The 21,759-nt window shown below is 44.8% G+C and overlaps 1 protein-coding gene and 1 pseudogene across 2 annotated transcripts in view; one reads left to right on the top strand and one right to left on the bottom strand.

The window, feature by feature from the left end:
- SNX9 (sorting nexin 9) overlaps window positions 1-11,745 on the bottom strand; it is a 75,872-nt gene extending 64,127 nt beyond the window's left edge. The window contains 3 exon segments of the mRNA XM_080941984.1: window positions 10,915-10,941; window positions 10,943-11,124; window positions 11,127-11,745. Coding sequence (XP_080798110.1) covers window positions 10,915-10,941; window positions 10,943-11,124; window positions 11,127-11,181 — 264 coding nt within the window. The 5' untranslated portion in view covers window positions 11,182-11,745.
- Window positions 11,746-20,578: 8,833 nt separating this feature from the next.
- LOC308439665 (60S ribosome subunit biogenesis protein NIP7 homolog) lies at window positions 20,579-21,110 on the top strand (annotated as a pseudogene). The gene has a single exon. The product of its transcript is annotated as a 60S ribosome subunit biogenesis protein NIP7 homolog (transcript).
- Window positions 21,111-21,759: the final 649 nt, after the last annotated feature.

Raw genomic sequence — 21,759 nt, 5'->3', positions numbered from 1 at the left:
TCCCAAAGGTTTCACATTGCCAAATCAATACGAGGCCTCAGCCCCAGCCTACAATCAATTCTATGCCTCTTCAGGCGCTGGCCTAACATGCACAGCCAGGACCACTCCCTCCTTCAGATCTTTACATGTCACCTACCTGTGGGATGTCAGGGACCACCATGCCTCTCACTGTGCAATACATTCTCAGATCTTAACATGTGCATTCCAGCCTTACAGCCCCTTTCCTCACTCACCGCGTGAACTGGCCATCTCCAGTGGAAGGTGAGTTCCACAGGACAAAGTCCTGAGGGCAGGGGGTTGATTTTATTTTTATGCATTGGTGTTTTGCTGGCATATATGTCTGTGAGGGTGAGGGTGTCAGATTCCCTGGAGCTGAGGTTACTACAGATAGCTGTGAGCTGTCCTACGGGTGCTGAAAATGGAACCCCATGTCTTCTGGAAGAGTAGCTGGTGCCCTTAATCACTGAACCATCTTTCTAGTTCCTAGAGCACAGCAGTGTGAAAAATTAGTTTCTTAGATACTATATTCCTTACGGTTCAACATTCTTTGGCCCAATAGGTGCCTGGTAAAACTGCTGAGTGGACAAAGTAGCAGGAAGACTCACACAGTGAGGACCCAATGGGAGTTTCTGTAAACTGTATATGATTCTGCTCTGCACAGAAGGAAGGCATTAATATAGCTTGCTTATTTGTTTGTTTGGATGAGACAAGGTTGGCCAGGAACTCACTACTTAGTAGAGAACAACACTGAACTTCTGATTTCCTGCCTCTACAACTCAAATGCTAAGACTACACTAGACTCAATGCAGTTGCTACTTGAATGTATGGATCCCATGCTAAGTTCTATGTTCATAATACTATAAAATACCACAATGCAACCACAGCAACGACTTCTTGTTATAAAGTCAGATACATCAGGAAGCCCATTGGGATAGTTTTACTTAGTTCTTAAGATCAATTGGTAGAGATAATACTTTGGTAATGCTACTTTGGATCTTTATGGTGGGTTTCTTTCTCCTCCTATTCCTCCTTCTCCTCTTCTTCTTCCAACTCCTGGGTAGGGTGTGTGTTTCTCCTGCTCTTCTCTACCTCAAGCCATTAGTGCCACTATCCTGAAAGATGTGACAAAGCAGTCTTTCTAGTTTGAGATTCTAAAGCAACAGAAACCACCAGTGAGACTTCTGAGAGAAGTGGGGGGGGGGGGAGCACCCTTCTCTCTGCCTCCTATAGAAATAAAGGCAGGAAAGGGACGTGGGGCTCTGAGCAAAGGCAGTGGAAAACCGACAAGAGTCCAGACACAATGGTGAGTAGTCCTGGAGAGTCTGCAGCTGGCCTCTAGCACCCAAAGGGACACATGGTAGATAGATAGCTCAGAAAGTATCAAGCCATGCAGAGATCTGCATGCCCCACACAGCATGGAACCGAACAATGGCTCCATGCCCTCGAATACAGAGGGCAGGTAGACTGAACTCTCAGCTCAAGGAGCACAAACTAAAGAGCAAAGCCCTCGAGTGTTGAGGGGACTGGGGGCAAAACAAGGTTGTACTTTCATGGCCACCTGTGAGCACCCCACATGTAAAGACCTTCAACCCTCAGGTCTATGATCAACCCTAGGGACGAACAGATTACAGTTCAACTTTTCTGAGGCAAACAGGACAAAATCTGTTGTACATTGAAAAAAAGTAATTTTACTTACCAATATACTTCTTTATTTTGCCATTGTGAACTGTGCAGAATTCATACTGAATCCACTCAGCCTTGTGCACTTTGCAGAGGAGGAAAGTGAGCCTCAAGGATTTCCTGCAGCATGCTAACTAGACTCCTAAGGGATCTGAACCCAGGTTCCTCAGCTCTATGCTAGTCGGCCATTGCTCTACTACGTCACATGGTTAGTAGTTTGCTCCATTCTGAGGGCATTTCTTTCTCCCCCCCCCCCATTCAATATAAAGTTCAAAGGAAATCTCAAGCTTTCATGAACTGGCAACAGTCTCAAAGTTCACTCCATGAACATACCACCATCTCTGTCTCATGCACACACATACACACACACACACACTGCCATCTCTCTCACAGACACACTGCCGTCTCTCTCATGCACACTGCCATCTCATACAGCAACATTATGTGAAAGTACAACTCACTGAGAAACACTTCATCCAGAAAGGTAGTATGAGCTCATTAGTATTTGTAACGGTTTGTAATGATTGTCAGCTTGCAGGATCTATAATCACCTAGCAGACAAGCCTCTGAGAATACCTGTGAGAAATGATCTTAGTGAGGGTTTTAGCCTTTGGGCATGTCTGTGGGGAATTATATTGATAATATATTGATAGGTGGGAAGACCTGCCCACTGTGGCTGGCACCATTCCCTAGGCTGGGGTGTAAGATTGTATAAAAAGGAGAAAGACGCACAAGCATTAATCTATTTCATTAATCTCTCTCATTATAGATGGAATGTGACCATTTGCTTCAAGTTCCTGTGCCTTTAACTCTGCTGTCATGAACTATGAGCTGAAAGAAATCTTCAATGGCTTCTGTCAGGGCATTTTATCATAGGGGCAACAACAACAAAAGAAACAGTATTTTTAAGTGAGTCCATGTATTAGCATGGATTATACACATTTGAACAACAATACTGAAAAAGGAAAGAAGATATGGTCTTAAATAATGATTTAAAGATCTGAAAATCCTCCGGCTGAGAAGTGTGTCCCTAGAACAAGTTCTAAGTACCGCAAACCAAGCACTGTATAAAAACATCATTTGAGGAAACTGCTAACCTGAGAACTGAAGGAAGACTAACTATCCATTCGGAAACCCTGTTCTGTAACTGGGGATCTGGAAGCCAGGACATTAGACTATTTGTCCAGCACGTGTTCTTCACCGGGTCCTAAACATGGCCTAATACGACAAGTACCGAATACAACTTTAGAGCCCAGCCAGGGAGACTCGACACCTGAAATGCATCTGGTCCTGCAGGGCAGGGTGTTTTGTTACAGAGCACTTTAACAGAGAACCACACACCTCATCACTAATGCTGTTCCTCACCTGGAAGCACAGAAAACCTGTGACCCTGTGAGTCCTGCCTTTTCATGTAATGAAGACTCTGTGACTCAATATCCAGATATTAAGACAAATCACAAGAATCGAGTCAACTATATTTATAATGTCTAAATAATTTACAGATACTAAATTTATGTCTAAAAACGAGTGGGAAGGGTAAAATATCATGGTTTTTTTTTCAACACTTCACAAATTTTTATGTCATCCTTTTACAGGACTGTGATAATCTCTGCAGGGTTCCAATTTTAGTATATGTGTTGCCAAAGCAAGCACATATATCTTGGTTTTAATGACCATGAGTAAAAATAAAATACCAACTAGGAAGTTGGGAAATGTACACTATGTACAATTTTGGAAGCTTGGCAGTAACTCATTTCATCCAAAATGTTTACACAAACATCCCCAAAGATGGGATTTACACAGCTTGTGTGCACGTTACGCTTTCTTCACGCTCCAGAGTGCTTCCAGGACACTCGGACTTGGCTCTAGTCCAGCACGAACAACAAAGTGCAGTAAAAATTTCAAGCAGAAAGCAATCACGTGGCCTAGAAGATACGCTGCTGAGTCAGCACAAAGGAACCGCTCTGGAAAACTCCAAAAGGGAGTAAACACAGAAAAAGCCCCGAGAGGGGCACGTGCCAGAATCCCAGCCTGTACACATGGCCTGAGTTGCACTTGGGCGTGAGGGAGTCAGGGAAGTAAGAGAGAAAAGTCCAGCGGTGATAATGAGGCTGCAGCAGGACCCCAGAGGGACAGACACAGAAGGGGACAGCGAGGAGAGGGCTTGCCCAGGTGTGGGGCAGGGCAAAAGAGGGAATGTCTCCTGAGAGCTGTCTGGCATGGCTGGAAAAACAAGCAAAAGGAAGCAGATGGAGAGAGGTGACTAGGAGGAGGTCTCTCTCCAGGGAACGGGGACAGACAAGCACACGTTCACAACTCACTCCAGAGAAACACAACTGTAGTGTAAGGATCAGAATATACTCAGGTTAAGTTCCAAGGAGAAAAACAATAGCAAAACGCACAAGAAAACCAAGACCCGGAAGAAGGATGAGCAGAAAGACCCTGAGTTTGGCTTCTGTTATCCAACCAATAAAACAGATCAGAAACTTGGACAACTGAGTAACGAATCGGACATTAAAGAACAGCCAAGTAGAACTAAACTGAACCAAATAGGACTTGGAAAACTAGAACACAACTCACGACACCTCATGAGCCCCAGGCTATGCATACAAATCCTCACTGACACCACAGTGGCAAAGAACCCTGTGAGAGATGCAGGGTGCTGAGAAACAACTGTTACCAGTGGGGGCTCAGTGGGGACCCTGGAAGCTGAGGAATGCGGCTCCCTGTGCTGAGCAAACACTGTTAGTCTAGAACTCACACCTACAAAGCCATCTTCGATGGACAGGGAAAATATATTTCCCAGGTTATCAATAACAAAGCCTCTTTAATGAGAATTCCAATTTACTTTAAGTAAGAGGAAAAACTACCCTAAGAAAGGACCACAGCTGGGTGTGGTGGTGCACACCTTTAATCCCAGCACTCCCGAGGCCTAGGCAAAGGACTTAAATATAAGAAAATTTAGTATACAAAGATAGGGTACAAAGGAATCACACCTAAATTAACTCTACACATTGCATTATAACATCTCTATTTTATTTAACACTAAGTAAGGACTGACCGTACTGGGGAAATTACTGCAGTTATGCATCTTTAGGGTTTTTAAATTCAGAAAAGGAGTATGATATTGACTGGTCTCAGACTTTAACTTAGAGATACTAATAGACTAACATTCTCCACTGGAGAGCTGGGGGTGGGGGGAGACAGGTAACACAAACATCCTAGGGATTAGGAGAGGCAGGTGTAGCTCCCAATCCCCTAACCCCCACCCTTGATAGCCAGAAATTGGTAAATTACAGCAAACATAACAGGAGCAGCCTCAAAGACAGTCTGGATGGAAAGATACACCTCAGTCAGTATTTACCAATGGAAGCTAACAAGGTCAGATTCGCAGTGGAAGAAGACAGGGTTTTTTTTTTTTGTTGTTTTTGGTTTTGGTTTTTTGAAACAGGATTCCTGGTATAGCCTTTGCTATCCTGAACTAGCCCTGTAGACCAGGCTGGCCTTGAACTCACAGAGATCTGCCTGCCTCTGTCTCCCAAGTGCTGGAACTAGAGGCATACACCGATTAGAAGAAATAAGTTTACACAAAACAACAACAAAAAACCTGAATCATGAATCACTAGTAATAGAGGCCACTTCATAAAGATGAAAAAATTTAATTCATCAGAAAGATACTATTAAGCTTAGAGAAACTGAGGATACCCTTGTATTTATTCTTTGTTTAATATCTAAAGTTAATCTTTTATAATTTTTTTCTAGGATTCTGCACATAGCATGCTATATTTATAACATTTTCATCCATCCCCCTCTTTTCCACACCCCAGCCACTTTCATGGACTCAACCTCAACCTCTGTGATGTCAGTGTTACTGATGTGAGCACAGACACATGTGCACACACATACACACAAAGAGAGAGACACACATGTGGACACACAGAGGCACACACACTCACATACAACACCTCAGTACATTGACTGTTGCTCATATGTACATGTGTTTAGAGTTGACCACTTGTGCCTGAATAACCTGGCAAGGGTCTTGTCCCTAGAGAGTCCTGGATTCTCATCCCTCAGTAGCCACTGGATGCCAGAGTTCTTCACTGCGGGTGGGGCTGGATGAGATTTCCATCCCCACTGGTATGTTGACTGGTGAGGTCATCATGCAGGTTTTGTTTATGCAACCACATTGTTGAGATGTCATAGGTAAGTCTAGAAGACACTAGATCGCAGAGGCTCCCAGTCCTCTGACTCTTAAAATCAGTTTATCTCCTCTTCGGCAAAAGCCCACCATTTTAGTATTTCCACAGACTACCGACAATGAATCAGAGAGGATGTAGATGTATTCAGCATATTTAACAAGGTCAACCTAGTGGACATACACTGACTATGTACATACAGAGAACTGATAGACCCTTTCTGCACAGAGAGAATATACTGACGGAACCACTTCCTAAGTATAAGCTTAGTCTCAGCAAATTTCTAGCTCCGGTACTGGTTTGTCAATCAGATTCCCTGGTCAATGCTATCTAATTAGAAGTAATCATCAAAAAGATAGCAGGAAAATCTCCAACATTTGGAAGCCATGCGTAAAGCTGACAGCCCATAGGCTACCGAAAACTTTTGGAGTCTCAAAGTGTGGTGCTTGCGTCCAGCTAAGAAACAAATTTTTCATGAAATCATGAGTAGATCAATTATATTTCAAAACATTACTAATACCTAAGCTGTTAAAATTTCTGCATTGTGCATGCATATTTACAGAACAGTTGTTAACTTACAGTTGGAGATGAACTACTCTCTTAAAGCCATAATGTGTGAGTTATTACACATTACAATGTATACTGTATGGTGTTCAGTAGAACATCAGGTGCTCCGCCAAACTGTCGCTGGGGATACAAAGGTAAGCAAACACACGACTGCAAACCCCAGGGGCCCACAGCATCCTCAAGGAGGCACCAGTCATGGAAGCACACGTAATTGGCAGGTTGAGAAGGATGTCAGGGCGTGGCATAAGAGGCTTCTGCAAGTGATGCTCTGGGCTAAGACTGGGCTGAGACCTCACAAGCACAGAAAAGGCTCAAAGGACAGCAATCCAAGAAGGAGGAACACCAATGCACACCTATAGGTCTTGCTTCACAGGGTCTCAGTACAGAGCCCAGACTGGCCTTGAACTTGGATCTCCCTGTCTCTACTTCCCTAGAACTAGGGTTACAAGCTGACACCACTAAACCCTATTGAAAGCTACCAAGTTTTAAGCAGTTAAAGCCAAGCTATTATTTAATATAAATAATAGTTGATTAATATAAAGGCAAGACATAGTAAAAACCATTTTTGCAAAACTGTTACACTTTCTAATCTCTTCCTCCTTTGTTAAAAATCATTTCATATTTCTGTCGTTATAAGACTTTTCTTTCACAGGCTAGAAAGATGGCTCAGTGGTTAAGAGCACTGACTGCTCTTCCAAAGGTCCTGGGTTCAATTCCTAGCAACCTTATGGTGGTTCACAACCATCTGTAACAGGATCTGATGCCCTCTTCTGGCGTGTCTGAAGAGAGAGCTACAGTGTACTCATATGCATAAAATAAGTAAATAAATCTTTTTTTATAAAAAGACTTTTCTTTCACTACTCATACACAGAAGTGATTGGGAGCACCCTCTATACTATTTTTAAAATTGTAAAAACCAGCTAGGTGTGGTAGCACATGCCTTTAATTCCAGCACTGAGGAAGCAGAAGCCCATAGATATCTGGGTGTTAGCAGTCAACTCGATTTACAGAGTAAGTGCCTGGCCAGTGAGGGCTACACAGTGAGACCCTGTCTCAAAAACCAAAACAACCCCACCTTCCAAAAAACTAGAAAACAAGTCTTAATTTGTATGTGCTCCCACACGTGTGTGTAGAGGCCAAGAGGCCAGAGGTCACAGGGGTCACTCTTCCTGCTGCCAGTCATATTTTCAGTGAACCTGTCGCTAGCTGACTCAAGGTTAGGTCAGGCTGCCTGACCAGTGGGTCCAGGTCAGGCCTTCCCAGGGCCATAACTAAGGCGCCCACACTCAGCTTTTTTCACCTGGATTCTGGAACTCGGGTCCCCACAGATGTGCACTTTACCATCTGAGCCCATCCCTGAAGCCCTGAACTCAGTTCTTCAGAAGCTTCAGAGAGGAGTTTCTACTATTCAAATGAGGAGTGTTTGCTTAGAAGAGATTGCAAAGTTGCTTCCAAACTGTCCTCATGAAACTAGTCCAGCACAGAGCCTCATTTCCTAACCTGACTTCTCAAGTTCCACACTCATTTAATCCACCCAAACACACGTATAATGTCAGATACTATATCTGAAAAGGGACCCTGAAAGGAGAGGGATTAGGCACCCCAAGAATTTTCTTACTGCTATAAAATGTAATACCAAAAGGATCCTCCAAATCAATTAGCAAATGCTAATCCTGATATGGAATTTACAGCTAATCACACAGATATAGATCACCTACTGTGAATTATTTTATGTCCCCATGTTTACAGACACAGATAATTCTCAAGGCCTGATCCTTTAGATAAACTCATTTACTCAAGTTCATTTCAGGATTACGTCAGAGCATAATCTTAGGAAACCTCTAAGACAGGTCAAGGCTGAAACACTCAAGGCCTGTCACCGGTTGCTGAGACACAACTGGACTCTAAGCAGAGTATGAACTAGCTCAGCATTTGACGGAGGGAAGATTAGAAACAAAACCCTGATGATCCCTTTAAAGCCTGTAGTTACTGAGCAATTGTCTTTAGCAATGAAGAACTGCCCAATTAAAGTTCTAGAAGATTCTTTTTTCCTATTATGATTCTACCAAGAGCTCTTAAAAGTCATGAGAATTCAGGGCTAGCGAGAGGGCCTGTGGTTAAGAGCACCACTGCTCTTCCAGGGGAACAGGATTCGGTTCCCAGCATCCACATGGCTACTTACAACTGCCAGTTAACTCCAGTTCCAGGGGATCCAATGTCCTCTTCCTGGGACACCGGGGATGCACGTGGCACACAGACACGTGGACAAAACAGGCATACACATAAAGTATTTTTCAAAACAAAAAAATCATGTGACTTCAGAGATAAATGCATACTCAAGAAAATACCGTAAGAACGGTTTAGACAAAGACTGCATCTGAGGAGAATTAAAACCATTCTCCCATAAGTGCTAAGGCGATCCCAACCCTACCTCAAAGGCCCAGGTGATACGCTCAACACTTGGCTCTCACAGCAAAAGCCCGAACACCACTTGGGCTTAAGTGTTACTGGGTCCATCATCACCGTCTTGCTAAATACACCAGACCATCTACATCTACCAACCGGGTTAAAGGAAGGGAAGAAATCCAACTCTACCTGTGGGGGAAGGGAAGAGGTGTGTGCTGGGCTAGCAAGCAACAAGGACCACTTTACTCGAGACCAACCCAAAACTGAGCTTTGCTTTGACACAGAACCATCTGGGCACAGGAGAACGAGAAAACTGCACAAGAGTTCCCTTTGATGAGGCTTTCCCAGCCAGCCCCTCACTTGAGAGGCCAGTGGTTGGTCATCTGGTCCACGTGGGGAAGGGCGCCACCTGGAACTGTGATTACAAAGCAGGGAAAGGCAGCGACAGCCAGGAGAATTGGAATTTGCCTTCAGAAGCAGATAACGAAGTAGGAAGTGCTTACACAGTTGTGAGGCCTGTGTGCAGTGAGGACACACAACTCAATTAAACTCCAGTACAAGGACGGCTGCATTCACTGGAAACATAAGGCTGGGCCATCAAATAAAACTTTCTACTGTGCTTGGATACATGCATTAGTTGCTAAGTCAAAGTAGGCATGTGAACCTCAGATCCGTACAAATACTACAAAAACCGACCTCTACAAAATAGGGTCTATGTCAGAAACCACTGTCAAGACTGCAACAGAGCTCTGTAATCGGGTTTTCGATTTCTGAAACGTCTTGGCAACAAACCTCAAAAATCAGATTTTTATAGAAATCTTATGCTTGAATTAGGTTTTATCTCCAACAAAGGTTGTCACAAAATAAGTATATTGAAAAGGTGGGTAGTGGTTTCAGTTCTAATAAAACCAAGCAACAACTGCTCAGATACACTAACAAGGCAATTATTTCAACAGCAGCAGTGGGTTCCTGAAAAAGCTTCACTTGTGTATAAACAACACACCTAGAAAGATTCAGGACACTGAATTTCTCTGGGCCCCAACCTCAATAGGCCAAATGAAATCAGGTATGTCTGATCTTCCAAATTCCTTAACACTTTAAAAAATTACCTTCTACAAACGCCCATGCTTTCATCAAACCAGAAGTAGCTTAGATATTTCAAAAATAACTATGGGAAAGACATGCTGATTGTTTGTAAAGGTGACATAATCAAAGCTCCGAGTTACAAGTCAGCCTGCTGCCCACTCATCTATCAGAGGGTCACGGATGATGGTGCTTCCCACCCCGGGTCCTCAATCCCAAGGCGAAGGCGTTTCCCGGTGGCTATTTCATTCCCAAGTTACTACTGAAACCGCACAAGAAAAGGGAACTGGAGAAACTAATATTTTTTGGCTTGTTTTTTGCAGACTCAAGATAGCAAAAATGCACCGCTAATTTCACAAACAGTCACAAAAAAAATAAATAAATAAATAAGCAAACCAAGACTCCTGGCCATTTACCAAGCAGGAACCAAAGTTCCACTAAACAGTTGAGGCCTGGGCCTTTTATGTTTTCTTTTCTCTCTTTTTTTTCCCCCTCCTGCCGGCAAACACGTAATCTAACAGCACAGTCATTTCCCTCTTGATACTTTATTCACTCCGAAAACGTCCCATTCAAACCGAAAAAACCAGCAAAAACAAAAGGGGAGAAAAAAAATGAGACTGGAAGGCAGTGGGCGCGGAGGGAGCGGGACTCCCGGAGGCTGCAGCGTCCTCCCCGCACGGCTCGGCTCGGCTCGGCCCCCTCGCGCGCGGGGCTGCCCTCCGGAGGAGGGAGGCAGGCGACAGGCGCCGCGCGGAGCGGCAGCGTCCGAGTGGCCCGCGGCTCCGGGGCTGCTGGGACGCAAACTTCGCGGAGCCGCCGTCGCCCCGGGGGAGCGGACCCCAGCGCTCGGCGTGACCCCGCTCCGGTGCCCGAGGTCGCGGGGTGGGGAGTGAGGGGAACTCGCGAGCGACGCGCCCGGGCTCTTCGGCCTCGCTACGGAGCCGAACGGCCGGTCTGGCCTGCGCCGCGCGCCCCTCACCTTGGTGGCCATGGCGGGCGGTTCCCCGGCCCCGGCGGGCTGGCTGCTGTCCCGCGCTGCGGAGCTTCGGCCCTAGGCGGGCGGGCAGGACGGCTCCGGCTGCGGTTCGGCGGCTGCGGCCCGGCCCGGCGCGGCGGCGGCTCCGTCTCAGCCCTGCTCTCGGCGCTCCGGCCCCCGCGGCTCCGCGACTCCCGCCGCCGCCCGCGTCTGCAGTTCCTGAAAGTCCCCGGCTGCGCGGCCCCCGCCCCCGCCGGCCAAGCCTCCCATGGACCGCGGCGTGCGCGGCGGAAGCGCGCCTGGGGCCTCGGCCGCAGCCCGGCCTCCTAGCCCGCCCCGGCCTCCGCCCCGACCCCGCCGCTCGCGGCTCCGAGTGCGAGGCCCTGGCTGGAGCGGCGGCTGCGGGGTCGGACGGGCGCCGGGGTCGCGGCCTGGTCGCCTCCGCCGAGCCGTTTTCGGGGCGCCGAGGGGGGCTGCGCCTCAGGCCGGGCTCACTGCGAGCGGGAGGACCGCGATCCCTGGGTGCTGACGGGAGACACCCGACTGGGATCCCGGGCCCACGGCGAGGCTACTGAGGGGTCGGGGTGCTTGGGGGTGACTACCGCGAGCGCCACACAGACTGGCCAGCCCGGGCCGAGCAATGGCTTCCTGCTCCCAGGCTGGGAGATCCTGCCTCCTGCGTGGAGTTTCTCCAAAGCTGAGATCTGGCCTGGGCTTCTGGGCCTGGACGCTTGGGGACTCCACCTGAAATGACCCCCTTCTGCCCTTTGGGTCATTTAAAAATGCCTCAAGAGGTTTGAGGGCGCAACAGGTTTCCTTAAGTTAAAAGAGAAGTCCCAGTTATAACATCTTTAATTGAGAATAGTTTGTCCACTGTTGGATCTCTATGGGTTTTATTAACAAACGAATGGTTGGTTTTAAATTGATCAATAAACCCTTCACAAAAGATTAGACTGGAAGATTTGCCTTAATCGGTGCAATAGTTTAATACATTTGTTTATAATAAGGATGTCTCTTCTAAACAAATAAAACGGACTCTATTATCCCAGGAAGCTGGTATTTAAATTTACTGTCAAATTTGTGGCTTCTGGAACTGGGGGTGGCAGAATGAATGATGAATATGTATGAGTCCTTGTATTTGCTCCCCAGCACTGGAAAAAAAAAATTTTTTTTTTTACTGCCCAGAGAAATTTCAAGTTACAGCCAGTAATAGTGTTTAAGTAGTAATACAGAGTTTTCTGTGAGTGTTTGTGCGTTGAGCTCATGGTCAATGCTATAGACAGGCAGGAAAATATTCTTGTGTAGGGGAGTATGGGTGTGTGTCTGGCTGACTAGTTTCATGTCTAGTTGACAAAAGCTAGAGTCAGGTTGGAAGTAAGGGGGAAATGTCCCCACCAGATTGGCCTTCAGACATCCTTGTGGTATATTTTTCTTGATTAATGAAAGGTGTGTGAAGGCCTAGCTCAGTTGGAGAGTGCCACATCTGCCCTTGGTGGTCCTTGTTGCTGTGGGAGCAAATCAGTAAGCCGTGTTCCTCTCTGGCCTCTATCAGTTCCTGCCTTCAGGTTCCTGCCCTGAGTTTCTGCCCCTGTTTCCTTCCATGATGGAGTCTGTGTAAGCAAAATAAACTCATTCCTCACCAAGTTGCTAATCATGGTGTTTTATCACCTCAACAGAAACTAACACACACACACACACAAGTTGTGGGTGTGGACATGCACACAGCAGGTATGTTGAGATCAGAGGACAACTTGTAGGAGTTTATTCTCTTCTTCCACCATGTAGGTCCTGGGGCTCAAACTGAGACTGAGCTGCCTGTGTCCTTATCAGCTGAGCCATCTGGGCAGTCCAGGCTCAGGAAAAGGAAAGCCATTGAGAGTCTTCTTTCTGTTTACTAGATTGGAAGCCCCCGTCCCATTGAACCCTTTCAGGAAGTTATTATCGAACTATTTACAATAACAAACAGATCATGGCTCAAATAACTGATTTGATAATATTACAATTGAAAGTAACCATACCCTGGGGAACAGCCCCTTCTAGGATGGAAACCTCCCTCCAGACTTGGACAAGTTAGCAAAGATATTTTTATCAAAGCGTTGTAAGCCCAAATGGGAAACATCTATGTACTTGTTAATAGGACTGTCCGAGTAAGACACAATTATACAATCGTATGTTCTAGGAGGCTTATATAATCCCAATACAATTAATCTTTTGTACTTACACATTCCCATCCTTGGATTCAGCCAGTTTCAGATTGAAAATATGTATATGCATTGCTAGTGAATTATTTTCTAAACAACATAAAATAACATATTTATCTGCCTACCAGTTGCACTATAGATGGTTCAAAACATATGGGAAGCTGCATTAAAGTTCTACGGGCAGGTTGTGCCCATTTTTGTGAATGGAATTGAACAGAGTTTATAGCCCCTGGGAGTCTGGGACCCATCACCCTGTATATCAAGGACAAACAGTATTTTAAGAGTATTGCCAAACATGAAAAAAAATATTAAGTATAATACAATCCACATGTGTGAAAAGTATAGAAGTATTGTATAAGTCTAGAAAGTTTTAGAAGGTTTAATCAGATCATATTGGGGACGCTAAAATTATTATTTTTTATTCCCCCGAGGGGGTGCATTGTTCCCGGAGGTACTGCAATACCAGGTTGATGCGTGGAGTGGACGGAGTAAGCTCCTAGTTCCAAAGATCCATTTAATATATTGTCCTCGGATAGAGGATGTATCAGATATTAAACTGATAAGAACAGATACTACACTTGATCTTAGCCAAAAGGCTAAGAAGTGATGCTAAAATTACTTTTAAAGCATATGCTTATATGAAAATTTAATTTACTGTGTACAAGTGTCAGAGGAGGGTATGGGATCCCGGCAGTGATGCTCTAGATGGTTGTGAACTATCATCTGTGGAAATCAAACCTGGAGCCTCAGGGTCAGCAGCAAGTGCCCTTAACCACCATCATCTCCCCAGCCCCATTCAAAGTCCATGTTTTAATAAGCGAATAACTCATTTATTAACTTGATCAACAAGTGAAAACTTGTTTTAAATATGTTTACTTAAACAAGTAAAGCCACTCAATTCTTTTGCTATGAAAAATGCCAATATTTGAACTCAAGGAACTGTAGGGATAATCTCTTGTGCATTGTGTAAAAGCATCACCTGTCAATAAAAATCTGATGACCAATAAGCAGAGGCAGGATTAGAAGGTGGGACATCCGGCAGAGAGAGAGGAACTTGGGGAAAGAGGCAAGGAGGATTTGCCATGGAGAAGCTGAGGAAATCAGAGGTATGAAACTGAGGAGAGGTCACCAGATACATGGCAGACTTAGGACAGAAGAAACTGGTTAATTACAAGCTAGTTGTGGGGAAAATTTAGCACCTAGGCATTTATTAAAAATTAACCTTCTGGGTAATTATTTGGGAACCTGGGGAACACGGAGAAACCTCAACCGGTTATAGAGAACACTAGAAATAATGAATTGTCCGTATTCTTTCAAGAGGTATATATACCTCTTGCAGCAATTCCACAGTGCATGTTTTGATAGGAAGATGTGAAGTCAGAGGGTCACAGCTGGGAAGACAGCCTGTCTTTCTATACCTGCTTCTAGGTCCAGGCTTTCCTTCTCATTACAAATAGGAAGTGTCTCCCCAAAGCTCGGGTGTTAAAGGCTTGACTTCCTGTTGTGGAATAGGTGATTGGGTGATCCTGAGCCTGCTGAGCCAAACTAACAAATAGATTAACCTATTGATGGATTCATAATCTAATGGCATTTTGAAGTAGAAATTTCTAGAGGTGGGGCCTTGCTGAAAGAAGCAGGTGGCTAAAGGCATGTTCTTGAGGCTTATACTTGGTTTTTTTTTTTTTGTTTGTTTTTGTTTTTTTGTTTTGTTTTGTTTTGTTTTAAATAAAAGCTCGTGATTATGTTGTCTTTGGGACAAAATCAGCTTAGAACTGGGCCTCTTGGCTCTCAGATCTGCAGCTGGGCTCCCAGTCAGTTTGTAGTTTTAGTCTTCTGTGGGAATAGGCTTAGTCTGCCCACCGTAGCCACTGTTTCCTATCCTAACAGGGCTTACCCTCAGCATACAAAGAATCCTTACCTTTCTTCTACTGCCTTTGTGGGGCCAGTGCTTGCTACAATTCTTGGAGAAAATAATGTGGGCTTAGGAATGCTCACCTTGTTTACAGAGGCAATATCAGCATGAGATAAAGAAAAGGCAAGGTTGTATCTTACCTGCTTCCTGGTCGCGGTGAGTGAGCAGCCATGCCTGTCTATTGCTGACGTTCCACCCTATCACAGGCCCACAGCAACAAAGTCAACTGACCTTGGACTGAAACCACTTAGAATGAAGCCCTCCCCCCAGTGATTTCAGGTCTGGGTAACTGTTACAAGATGCTGGGACACCACTTGAATGATTAATGTATGCCTGGTTTCACTCTTTTTGATTTAACCATGAAAAACTGATGGTCTGTGTGGGGATTCCTCAAAAACTGTAAGACTAGAAGGCCCAATAATCTCATTTCCGTGCGTGTTTCCAAAGGAAGTTATATTCACACCCCAAAGAGAAATTTGTGTTTCTATGTTCATAGCAATTTATACTTTCAAAAGACCCGGAACCATCCAAATATCTATCATCTATTGATAGATATTTAAACAAACAAACAAACAAGCATGTTTTATCATTGGTGACAATGTGGCTGTGAGGGTTTGAATAGGAATGCCCCCCCCATAGACTCATGTGTTTGAATGCTTGGCCCATAGGAAGGAGTGTAGCATGTAGTTCCTACTACTCCAATGTAAGCTCCAGGCGGACCATGCCACCAGCCCCTTGGATCCACGGATGAAAGACACACACTGTTATGGTTTGCATATGCTTGGCCCAGGGAGTGGCTCTAGTAGAAGGTGTGGCCTTGTTGGAGGAAGTGTGTCACTCTGGGGGTGGGCTTGGAGACATGCCTCCTAACTGCCTGAGGATGCTCAGTCTGTTCCTAGCTTCCTTTGAATGAAGATGTACAACTCTCAGCTCCTCCTGCACCAAGCCTACCTGGATGCTGCCATGTTCTCACCTTGATGACACTAGACTGAACCTCTGAACCTGTAAGCCAGCTCCTTATAAGACTTGCCTTGGTCATGGTGTCTGTTCACAGCAATAAAACCCTAACTAACACACACACACACACACACACACACACACACACACACACACACACACAAACACACTAGCTTATTTTTGATAGGCTTTAGCACAATGGCCAGGCTCTTCTAAGCCTTCCTCGGCTATCACACCCTTCTTTTCATTCCCAGCTCAGCACCTCTAATTCTTTCCTCAGCTCAATTATGTTTCTAATCTCCTGCCTGCTACACCAGACCCAGTGGGGGAATCAGACAATGGCTACTCTGCCCTAGATTTTGCATGGCTGGTGGCTCTTTCTCCCTCCATAGCACAGCGAATATTTTCTCCTCTCCTGTGTCTGCTGGCTTGCCTGTAGGAAAACTGGAAGTCCCACCTATTCCAGCTCATTGGTCACTAGCATCTTTATTGATCTACAAAGAACCAACTGGGAACAGGGCCTTCAGCGTTCACATGCAGATCCCCATCAAAGCATCAGAATCATCCCTGGCAGAGGAGCACTATTAGGAGGTGTGGCCTTGTTGAAGGAAGTGTGTCACTCTGGGGGTGGGCTTTAAGGTCTTCTATGCTCAAGCTATGCCCAGTGCAGCACACAGTCTCCTTCAGCTGCCTGTGGATCAAGATGTAGAACCCTTCTTTAATACCATGCCTGCTGCATGCTGCCATGCTTTCCTTTATAAGAGTTGCTGTAGTCATGGTGTCTCTTCACAGCAATGAAACCCTAACAAAGATAATGGATAACTAGCTAGAGAAATTATGCCAAGTGAATTAAGACAGAACAAGTAATGTATAATCTCATCTTTTTTGTTTGTTTTTGGAATCCAGGAAAGTTGAATGCTTAGGAATAAAGTAAAATGAAGATCACCAGGGTCCTGGAGTAGTGAGGATGAAGGAAAATCTTTTAAGCACATAAACACCTAGAAACTTACAATTTGACATTTCCCTTCATCATCAATTTTCCTGCAGGATAAATACATTCTGAAGACAGAATTCTCAGCAGTGATGCTTTGAATGAGAATGGACCCCAGAGGCTCATATGTGTAGTGGGTTGGCCTAATGTTGCTTGTTCTAATGTTAATATTTGTTTCTAAAGACCTGTTACCCCAGAGACAAGAGTTTGCACATAGACCCAAGTGATACTATGTGACCTTGCTCCTAAGTTATTCCTGATTGATAAATAAAGATGCTGACTGCTAATAGTTGGGCAGAAGACACAAAGTCAGGTTTTATAGTTCCTGAACCTGGGAGAGTGTGTCGGTTTTATTTCCCAGCCCCGTAGTCCCAGAAATAAGACTCAGACTCAGATTATATTTACAAATACCTTGGCCATATAGATAAGCTCTACTCTGACTATATCATAACTAAAGATATCCATTTATTTCAACTTACATTTTGTCAAGTAGCTGGTTACCTGTGCTCAGGTACCATGTGTCTATGTGTCCATCTCATTTCTTTCCAGGCTTCCCTCCTTGCCTCCTTTCTCCCAGAATTCTTTCCCTTCCCGATGTCACACCTCTTACTATTTTGCCTAAGCCATAGGCCATAGGCTTTTTAATTGACAGGTGAGGCATCCATACAATATTCAAGATGATCTCTCTATACACGTTTGGATGTTTGGTCCCTAGTTGTTGCACCTGTTTGGGAAGGGCTAGGAGGTATGGCCTTGTTGGGGAACATGTGTCACTGAGGATGGTTTTCAGGTTTCAAAAGTCTACACCAAGTCCAGCCCTCTCCCTCCCGCCCCATCCATGTGTCTGTGTGTGTCTGTGTGTCTGTGTGTCTATGTGTGTCTGTCTGTCTCCTCTCGACCTCCTTCCTGCTGCCTTCAGATCAGGATGTAAAGCTCTCAGCTACCACTCCAATATCATGCCTTTCTGCTTCCTGCCATGGTGATCACAGACTGACCTTCTGACACTGAAAGCAAGCCCCCATTTAAATGCTCTATTTTATGACCCTCACCTTAGCCATGGTGACTCTTCATGACTATGGTAACTCTAACTGAGGTCTTAGCACAGGATCCACACCTATAGTGAAGGAAGACTGTCAATTAGCTTCTTGAGGAAAGCATTCCCAATGTCTGTCAAGTTATCACAGTTTCCATCTTACATATCTGCAAATTTTTATTGGTCAGCAGTACATTAATGGAGCTGTGGGTGAGAGAATTGAAGCTGTCAAGTTCAGGACGATGAATGCAAACCAATATAAAGAAAGTCAAGTGAAATGACCTATGTTGTTGAGGTAGTATAAATGTCATGCATTATTTCATAAGTCCATGCATGTAGGCACTGATGTAACCATTGAGTAAACCTAATGTTGACTCCTATTCATAGCACTCCTAGGGCTCATTGCTTTAGTTGCCTTCATCCACACTCCAGGGTACTTCCTTCCACTGAGAAGACCAGGTGCAGCGTAATGGGTACGTAACCTAGGCAACTGTGCAAATGTTGGCACCTTACGGTTTTATTTTCACTGGTCCTTGGGACTCACACAGGATAGGTTGACCAAGAAGTTTCATACAATGTACCTCTGTGTAATGTACCACTCTCCCCAAAGTGGACCACCCACTCCTGCACATATCTACACATCTGCCAACCTCCCACTCCGGAGCTGCTCTCCAGGGTCATAGCAGTTACAATTCCTTGGGGGAAATCTTTTCCTGCCTTAGGAATAGCCAAGTTCTGTTAATATAGTTCTTACAGTACTAATTTCCTTGTCTCTGACAACATCTCAGTTCATAATTTAATGTGAGCACACAGATTTCTCCTCCCACATGAATCATAATACAAATATCTGACGTGACCCCCCAAAGGGGTTAAGACTCACAGTGAGAGAAACACTGTACTAGATTGTAAGTTAAGGGGAGAGGCTGGGCCCTGCCTCTAATCACTGAATACCTGACCCCTAGCACAACACCCAGCTCAGAACAAGTCTCACAAAGTCTCTCTAAGGGGAATGACAGAAGTTGTAAATGCAGAAATGAAACTCTACAGTTGCTTGAGTCTACTTTTAAACAACTCTGTGGAACACTAACAAGAAACCGAACAGTATCGAGAGAGTAACTGGGAAGCACTCAGCCCCAAATGGCCATCTTCGTCGAATCCCTCCCCACAAGGCTCAGGGACCTATGTGGAAGAGAAGAGGGAAAGATTGTAAGAGCCAGAAGTGGCGATAACTCCGGGGCAACAGTGTCTTCCAGACACAATAGGACTGACATGCACACAGACTTGCAGAGACAGTGGTAGGGTGCACAGGGTCAACACAGGCTCAAGCCAAATGGGGTCCCAGGGGTGAGGTGGGAAGTGGACAAGGAGTCTCGTGCCTAACCAAGAAGCTATTTACAACTGATACTCACTGGAAAAATAAAAGTACATTTTCTCAAATGGAGTGTCACCAGGTGTATCAACTGTACTCGCTGCCCAGGAGTAGTTGGCCAACACAAAAGAGACTCCATTTGTGTGTGTGTGTGTGTGTGTGTGTGTGTGTGTGTGTGTGTGTGTGTGTGTGATTTTGTTGTTGTTGTTGTCTTATACCATATTTGGGTTTTGTTGTTGTTATTTTTCTTCCTTCCTTTCTTTTCTTTCTTTCTTTCTTTCTTTCTTTCTTTCTTTCTTTCCTTCCTTTCTTCCTTCCTTCCTTTCTTCCTTCCTCCTTCTCCTTTCTTTCTTTCTTTCTTTCTTTCTTTCTTTCTTTCTTTCTCTCTCAAGATATGGTTCCTCTGTATATCCTTGGCTGTGCTGGAATTCACTCTGTAGACCAGGCTGATCTCAAAATCACAGAGCTCTGCTTGCCTATGTGTCCCAAGCTCTGGGATAAAATGTGTGCACCACCCCTGCCCTGCTTCTTTTAATTTTTTTTTTAAATCAACATGAAATTGGGTAGGTGAGTGAGGAGGTTCTAGGGAAGAGTTGGGAAGGAGAAAGAATATGATTGAAATACATTGTACATTTTTTTAAATAAAGAAACCCACTATATCACACATCACATGTTACCGTGAAAGATAGCACAGCATAGGTTTTCTGCATTGTTCAGCACTATAATCTTAGCTCACAGTGTCAGAGGCTCCCAGCTCACGATAGTGGGGAAAACATCAGAGTTCTAGGTCCCAAGAGCATAGATGGAGACTTCCCAAATTGCAGTGGGCCAGAATACTGGTATCTTTTTTCCAACTATAAAGCCAACATATATATATATATAGTGTATGTGTGTGTGTGTGGCCTTGTTGGAGGAGGTGGACTTGAAGGTTTCAAAGACTCATGCTATGTCTCCAAGTATCTCTCTCTTTCTCCCCTCCCTTCCTCCCTCCAACTGTGGATCAAGGTGTAAGCACTCAGTGGGTTCCTGCCATCATGCCTTTATTCTGCCATCATGGACTCTAATGCTCCGAAACCGTAAGCCACAAATTAAATGCTTTCTTTGTTAAGTTGCCCTAATCATGGTGTTTTACCATAGCATAGAAAAGTCATCAAGATAGTAATCCACATAAGAGTTGGCATGTCTGGAGGATCCCGGGGGAAAAATGAGGCCTTTGACTGAAGAAGAGACCCGTGTAATGTGTGAGAAGATTGCAAAATACATTGGAGAGAATCTACAACTCCTGGACAAACTGGATAGCTCCTGTTTCTGGCTGCACAACAACCGGGTGTACTGTGAGTGAGATGGTCCTGAAGCTGGCGGCCAACGTCTCCGGAGATGAGCCAGTGTCCCTGGAGACATGTTTTGGAAAACTTACTGAGACCCACAAGTTGCGGTTGCACGTTGCAGCTCTGGATTACCTTGCAGCCTATGCCAAGTATAAAGTGTGGGTAAAGCCTGGAGCAGAACAGTGCTTATTGTCTAGGAACCATGCGTTGAAATCCGATCTGGGTCGAATCACTGAAAACACATCTCAGTACCAGGGAGTTGTGATTTATTCCATGGCAGACATTCCTTTGGGTTTTGGGGTGGCAGTGAAGCCTTCCCAAGGCTGCAGAAGAGTGGACCTCATGGCTATTGTGACCCATCAAGCAGACATTGAGGAATATGTACACTGTGAGGGGACATTGACTTAGGATGGTCATCTCAAGCACATTTTGCCCTGTGAGAGGACTTAGCTTTGTCTCCTGTGTGCAGGCCGTCATGTTAAATCTGGAGAACACTGACATATGCAGCTTGGCTTCTTATCAACAGAAATGACTCAAAAATAGAGTTTCTGGCCCTCTAGAGTCAAAAGTAGGTGGATCACAGTATAAGGCCAGCTCAGGATGGATACAAACAGATGCAGTTTGGCTCTTCTTCTTTTCGGTAAGTGGTATAGTGTGCGGAGGAACCTGTATTCAAGCCTCAGTTCTGCCGCTTGCCAGCTGTGTGGTGTTGGACAAGTCACTGCTTTCAGAAGCTTCTTTCTTTCTTAAAAAAAAAAAAAAAAAAAAACATGAAACTGCTTTATGGTGGTACACATCTTTAATTTCCAGCATGGGGGATGGGGCAGAGGCAGGTGGAGCTCTGTGGGTTTGAGGCCAGCCTGGTCTACATAAGTAGATCCTGGCCAGCCTTAAAAAAAAAAAAAAAAACCCAAACCCCACAAAACTGAAAAAAAAAAACAAAAAAAAAAAACAAAAACAAAAACAAAAAAAAAAACAGTCATCAATGTAACAGAAGTATTCAGAATTGAAAATCACAGTTCTAAAGCATCCGGCATAGGATCCAGCAAATTGTAGA

This window comes from Micromys minutus (assembly GCF_963924665.1).
Source record: "Micromys minutus genome assembly, chromosome: 30".
Classification (NCBI taxonomy): domain Eukaryota; kingdom Metazoa; phylum Chordata; class Mammalia; order Rodentia; family Muridae; genus Micromys; species Micromys minutus.
The sequence above is the reverse complement of the archived record's forward strand: the minus strand, read 5'-3'. Positions and strand labels throughout refer to the sequence as shown.